Below are 6,949 nucleotides of genomic sequence, written 5' to 3' on the forward strand. Positions count from 1 at the left end.
ATTATGAACATTGTTGAAATGACAACAAAACCTTTAGAATTTTACATAAACTTATAGTTGATAAAGCAGCAGCAGCAGGGTTCAGAAGACTGACTCCAATTTTGAAAAAAGTCCTACTGCGGGTAAAATCCCATCTCACAGCATCACACACTACAGAGACATCGTTCATGAAAGAAAGAGTCCATCAACGTGGCTAATTTTACTGTTGTTTTCTTTTAAGAAACTGCCACAGCCACTCCAACCTTCAGCAACCACCACCCTGATCTATCATCAGTAATCAACACTGAGGTAACACCCTCGTCAACCAGCAAAAAGATTACAACTCCCTGAAGGCTCAGACGATTATTAGCATTTCTTAGCAATAATTTTTAATCAAGGTGTGTACTTTCTTTTTGACACAGTGCTACTGCACACTGAAGAGACTACAGTATAGGACAAACATAACTTTTACATGCACTGGGAAACCAAAAAATTTGTGTGACCTCCTTTTTGCAATCTTCACTTTATCGTGGTGGTCTGAAACAGAACCCACAATATCTCCGAGGTATGCCTATACTGGTAACAGTTCTCTGAAGATCTATTTTTTTCCTTCTGACTTACCTGCATTTTCTAAATTTTCTACCTTATATATTGCATGTATGAGGTGTGATTTCTCAAAAGTAGCACCAACTACATGCTTACATCTAAAGACCTAACATTCATTTTATACTTAGTAAACCTACATGTAATAAATATTTTATATACCTACTACATGCTATATTCTACACACTAGGAATACAGCAACTAACAGACAAAATCCTTACTTTCATGGAACTTACATTGTAACAGTAGGAAAGAGACAAAATAAAACTTCATAGCTTGTCAGAGAAGTGCTAACTTCTATTAAGAAAAATTAAGCAAGGAAAGGAGCTAAGAAGTGTGAAAGGGGAAGTGGTAGTGAGGTGAGAGCAGATCTCACTGTGGGTACCTTCAAATAAAAAGATGGAAGAGGTTGGGAATTGAGCCATTGAAACATCTGGAGAAAGAACATCCCAAGCAATAGGAAGATCATGTGCAAAAAGCCCTGCAGAAGTGTGCCTGGGATATCTGAGGGGCAGCAAGGAGGCTAGGGTAGGTAGACTGGAGCTAGCGAGGGGCAGCAAGGAGGCTAGGGTAGGTAGACTGGAGCTAGCGAGGGAAAGAGGAGCAGGTAATGGAGTCAAAATGTCAAAGGAAGTAGGAAGGATATTCTGTAGTGCTTTGTAGACACAGTAAGGACATTTTACCACCAGATGTGAACAAATGGGGACTTCTGAGCAGAGGAATAACCATCTTGATTTGCATCAGAACAGGATCACTGAATTTACTACGCTGAACAGACTTGGAGAGGGCAGAAATAGAAAAACCTGTGAGGAAGAAGTAATTACTACTGTAGTAAGTAATGCAGATGAAAGATTATACAGCCTGGATGAAGATGGCAGAAATGGTCAGTTTCCTGATTTACCTTAAAGGGAGAAGTGAGCAGACTTGCTGATGAGCTGGACGTGAGCTATGAGGAAAAAGGAGATAAATTCTCCAAGATTTTTGGCAACTCCTTCTAGTTGATCAAGCCATCAACTCACACAGCTAAGATTAGAGGAGAAGCAGATTTTGGGGAACAGGGAAAAATTACAAAGTGTCAGATAGGCAAATGGACACAGAAATACTGAGTTCAGAGGACTGATCTGTTGGCAATATAAACTGGGCAGTTGTCAGCATATGACTCCAGATAACAAAGTTCATACATTTATTATAGAAGCAATATGTGGCTATAAAGACAGTAATGAAATATTAAGAATGAAGGTTGCCTGGCTGGAGCAATTAATACAGCATGTTCTTAACATTTCTTAGAGAGCTACCATGGGAATGATCAATCTCCAACCCCCTCTCCCCGACGTTTCTCAAAAATAAAGAACACAACTCTAACAGGACACTTGTATTCAAGAATATTTACACACACAAAAAAAAGTTTTATCACTTTAAGAGTTACTGAACACACCATGACTTCAAAACAAAGCCACGCTGAAATGCTGCATGTCCAGCTAGGTCCTCTCCCCAGCTAAGTGAGCACACCATTCGCAGAGCTCACACAATTCGAATATGTGTCTCAGCAAAATTATAACTTACTACATCACAAAAATTCTGGGTCAGTGAAGAGGAGCCACTATGGAATGGGAAAAGTCCTTGAATGCCAGTATCTATGATGTATAGCCAAAAATTTTAGTTGAAAAACATAAAGACAAAAAGACCCACAAACAAGATCAAATAATTTTCAACTAAATGTGTCCCTTCTTAGCCAGGAGACATGATCAAGTCAAAATGGCAAACATCCACAAAGCACTGTTTCCTTTCCACATTGCAAACTCTCCTTCACAAATTACATAAAATTTGCAATTACCAGGTATATCATTGACAAGTTAACCAATGGAAAAAATGCAAGTAGCCTAATGTTTATAGTAAGTTTTTCTTTTTTTTAAAGGCCAGATATCTATCAGATAACATGCCTCCTGAGAGGCGACATGAAAATCCAGGATAGAAAAGTAGGAAGAGACCATGAAAGGAATTAAGGTGAGGCAGCTAGAGAAAACTAAGGTAAGCTACAGTAAATATTCTTTCACATTTTGGAGCACAAAGATGTCAGGTTTAGAATACACCAGTGAAGAGCTGAAAGAGTATGCCCTTCTCTTCACCTTCAGTCCACCCTGGCACGTAAGTTTAATTTAAATCTATATGTTAACTCTTAGTGAGAGTCTACAATTTCACTCCTGTTTAACAATCTACACCCCCATGCATACTGTCTTCTAGTCAACAGAAAAGAAAGTCATATCTGAGATCTAACAGTAGAAACAACAAAGGCTTCTGAAACAGTTTTGAACAAACTGTGGATTTTAACTGTGTGTGTGTGCTATAAAGACTCTGGTCTCACTAAATCCATGTAGAGTTTTATTAAGAAAAGAAAACCAGCAAGTCTTACTAAAAGATCATAAGCCACTTACCAACTGGTCTGGATTAAGTTGCTCTCCACTTTTCAGGCGATCCTTATAATCTTCCAGTTTGAGCTACAAAAGAGAAACTTGTATCTACTATAGTCTGATATAAAATTCAGAAGCAAATAAACTAAATGCCAGACTTTGTCTCTAGGAAAACAAAGTCCTTGAAGCAAGCTATCAATCTGCAAGACTGCCATTTTACTATAAGGCATGCGGCAACTGTAGATGAGTTCCAGTCAGGGGAGAAAAAATACACAGAATCACATGAGTCTAGAATTACAAAAGTTAAGCAGTAATAAAACTATTTTCTCCTAATGACTCTATTAATAACAAACTAGACTACTTAACCCAAGGGGACTTACCTAGTAAATCATATGTCCCCAACACAGTAGTTTCTCAACAGGGGACAATCTTGTCCCCCAAAGATACCTGGCAATGTCTGGGGATATTTTTGGTTATCACAACTTGGGAGAGGGAGGGGGGTGAAGAGTGCTACTGGTATCTTGTGGTTAGAGGCCAGGGATGCTGCTAAGCATCTTAAAATGCACAGGACAGTCCTTTACAACAAGGAATTATCCAGTACAAATGTCAGTGGTGTAGAGGTTGAGAAGCCCTACTCTAATCTCATGCTTAAACTGTTAGTTCAGTTACCTGTTGAATTATGTGGCATTTTCCTAAAAGGAAACTCCTATTGGAAGTACAGAAACATAAAAGAATTCTTTTCTATCATTACAGTAGGCTCATCCTGAAGTTATTTTTCATATTATATTTGATACTTAAGGAAATTATGAAAAATAAATTGCATTTATTGGCCCCATAATAATGACATAAACCCACTATGGTATTCTTTTTTTTTTTTTTTTGAGATGGAATCTCACTCTGTTGCCCAGGCTGGAGTGCAGTGTCGCGATCTTGGCACACTGCAACCTTCACCTCCCGGGTTCAAGCGACTCTCCTGCCTCAGCCACCTGAGTAGGTGGGATTACAAGCACCCCTGACCACGCCTGGCTAATTTTTTTTGTATTTTTAGTACAGACGGGGTTTCATGATGTTGGCCAGGTTGGTCTCGAACTCCTGACCTCAGGTGATCCACCTGCCTTGGCCTCCCAAGCACAGGGATTACAGGTGTGATCCACCACCAGGCCCGGCCCCACTATGGTATTCTAAAAGCACTTTTTAGGCTCCTCCTGTATTGGCTTTAGTGGCAAAAATCTTTCCCAGAAGGTTGAAGGAAGTACTGGTACTATCAGATAGGTATTCAAAATTAAAGAGCTACTACAGGTAAGCTAGAGAGCATACGTATACATATATGTAGGTCCTCCACCTGAGGGAGGCTCTGTCAACAGATCCTGCTTTGACCATTTATCATATTGATGGGGAATCTGTGCTGACCTGGCACTCACCTTATCACACTTGTGATCAACTGCATGCATTAAAAAGACAAATGGTGAGAGCCACAGAGAAGCTACTAGCAACTTGCCCTTTTTACTACTTTCTTAGCTTAAAAAAGAAAAGAAAAAAAGAAAAAAGAAAAGAAATAGAGTCAACCAGACTCTGAAGAGTCTCTTCACACCCCTCCATTAAAAGCAACTTTAAGGTTTCACTAGGTCTTGGCACAAAAGTATTTAAGAGCCCATAGGTCCAGACAGTTACTCAACCTCACCTGTCCAAAAGCAGAAGAGAATCATAATACAGCAAAGCAACGTGCAGTCTGTTTCACAGGCTACATGACTCAGGAAATGAGGAACGATTTAGATCTTTACAACAGCATTTTCTGTAGCTAGACTTAACTCCTGGGTCTCTTTACAAGGCTGACTACAACGCTTTCACCTAGCAATCTTAAATCCTCACTTAACAACACAAAAGTAAGTGGTAAAACATTTTCTAGTTCTACCACGGTTAAACCTTCCAATGACTGCAGCAGTAATACTGCAATATCAACTGCTGCAGAAAGTCACAAGGAAAACAAGCTAGAAAATCAGCTATTAACACATCTATGAAAAGAAACATTAATACTACATAAGGAATTAATCTGACCTAAAATAGCTAGCTCTTAAAGTATTTCAACAGCAGCATGCATAATAATTTTACTATGAAGAATATTTTTATTCAGTTGTTTTGACAAATGAGACAGAAAATGTTTAATACTTCCAACATGTAGCCTGCTTGTTTAAAGCAGCTAAACCTAAGATTAGTTAAATTTTTAGTAAAGAACACCTACGAGCTCTGAAAGAAAATTGTCAGCTCCTTAATCTTTTAAGATCACGCATATACAGAACTGGAAGAAAAAAAAAGTTACCTTCTTTTTCTCGATGTTTCTAATTTTGTGTTTAAGGCATATGAGTCCATTTTCAATATAGGTCTCATATGCTTGGGAAGGAGATGCAGCAGAACTCAGAGTAGACTGCAGGGGGCTCAAGGCCCGCTGGCTTTCCCCATGCTGACTGTGGTTCACTTGGGGCTTGGCTGACTTCATATTCCCCTCTCTTTCCTCCTCTGAATGGCCTGAAGGTGACTGGTAACCAAAAGGGGATGAAGAGAGTTGCACCATTGAAACAGATGAGGCTGAAGGAGGTGGGGGAAAGTTAAGTATAAAATTAGGACTAGAGGGACACAGCCAGGCAATAACTTCCCTGGAAAGTCTAGACCACTCCCTTAAATTCTTTTCCACAGAAGTGAGCTCAAAACCCAGTGATGCTTCAGATACTGTACTTCCATCCTACTTTTAAAGTAATTAGTGCCGCTAGCCAATAAGGATAGCCTTTACGTAGGCAAAATCTCCAATATAGAGGATGTTTCCAGAAATTCGATTTTCCACATAGGGAGGAAGAACTGCAATGGCTTCACAGCTCCTTTCCTCTCGTGAGGGCAGACCACATTCTAAATAATTCCCCTGGACACGTGATGACACCAAAAGAATAAGCTTCCCACACCGGGACCTAAGGCAGCCACTCAAACCTCTTTACATGATCCTCACCACCAGCCCTAACCTCAATCCTGAACGTTTGAAAGAAAATCCCAAACTCACAACATTCTTTCATAGCTCTAAGTGACCCAGCAGCTTCTTGAACAAGAATGCTAACTTCCCCAACTGCTCTGGGGCCTACAAGGCAATCCATCACTACTGGACATTCGCAGCCAGGTACTCTCTCAACCTGCAGGAACTCCGCGTTGATTCTCGGTTGTTTGGTCTAGACTAGCCTGAAACTGTTTACAGCCAACCAGTTAAAGCTCGTTCTAGCGAGCCCTTCCCCTGCCCTAACCGGTGGCCTTTGCGCACTTAGGTATCCCTCCCTCGACCTCCAAGCACCCGCGGTATCCCTTTCTCCCCGCTTAGGAGCATCCCCAAAGCAAGGACAGAACAGGCCCCATGCACGCCAGCGAGCACCCCCTCAAGTCTCCGGGCGAGCCTGCGCGAAGAGCACCTCTCCCGAGCGGCCACGGAGAGCCCTGCAGGCACCGACCCCCACCCTTCCCACAGACGCCCCGGGGACGCAGAAGCCGCTTCTGCAAGGCCCCGGGGGAGGCTGACTTGGAGGAAAACGCACGGGCCACCACGGGAGCCCCGCCCCGCCCAGGGGATACCAAGCCGCCCCTCCACCTCGCCGCGGCGCCGGCCGCCCAGACCTGCCCACCCTCGCCGGGTCGGCCGCCTCCCTCCGCCGCGCCGACCGAGGCCGCCGCAGCCGGACTTCACCTCCCCAGGCAGCCGAGGCCGCCGCTGCCGCAGCCCGGGCCCGCCTTCCAAAGCCGGCGGGAGGCAGGAGCGCTGCGGAGGTGGACCGGCGCCACCCCGCACTCGCGTCTCCTCCTCCTGTCTCCTCCCTCTCCCCTCCCGGTCCTCGCCCGCGGCCTCTGCGGCGCCAGGGACCCCGCCGACTCCGCCGCTCGCGCCCAGGCCCGCCCTCCGCGCCGCGCGTGGCTTTTGTAGGCCGCGCCCC

At 43.4% G+C, this 6,949-nt stretch overlaps 1 protein-coding gene across 31 annotated transcripts in view; it reads right to left on the reverse strand.

Moving 5' to 3' along the window:
• CAPRIN2 (caprin family member 2) overlaps positions 1-6,911 on the reverse strand; it is a 45,679-nt gene extending 38,768 nt beyond the window's left edge. For 16 of the 31 annotated variants that reach the window (XM_050750312.1, XM_050750294.1, XM_050750293.1 and 13 more), the window contains exons 1-3: positions 6,706-6,777; positions 5,308-5,573; positions 3,015-3,077 (exon numbers count right to left, since the gene is read on the reverse strand). In XM_050750312.1, the coding sequence (XP_050606269.1) occupies positions 3,015-3,077; positions 5,308-5,559 (315 nt within the window). In that variant the 5' untranslated portion in view covers positions 5,560-5,573; positions 6,706-6,777. Of the gene's footprint in view, positions 1-3,014; positions 3,078-5,307; positions 5,574-6,635 lie in introns of all 31 variants that reach the window. The other 15 variants (XM_050750314.1, XM_050750298.1, XM_050750296.1 and 12 more) reach the window with 4 other exon arrangements.
• Between the last annotated feature and the right edge of the window lie 38 nt (positions 6,912-6,949).

Source organism: Macaca thibetana, chromosome 11 (assembly GCF_024542745.1).
Source record: "Macaca thibetana thibetana isolate TM-01 chromosome 11, ASM2454274v1, whole genome shotgun sequence".
In the NCBI taxonomy this organism is placed as follows: domain Eukaryota; kingdom Metazoa; phylum Chordata; class Mammalia; order Primates; family Cercopithecidae; genus Macaca; species Macaca thibetana.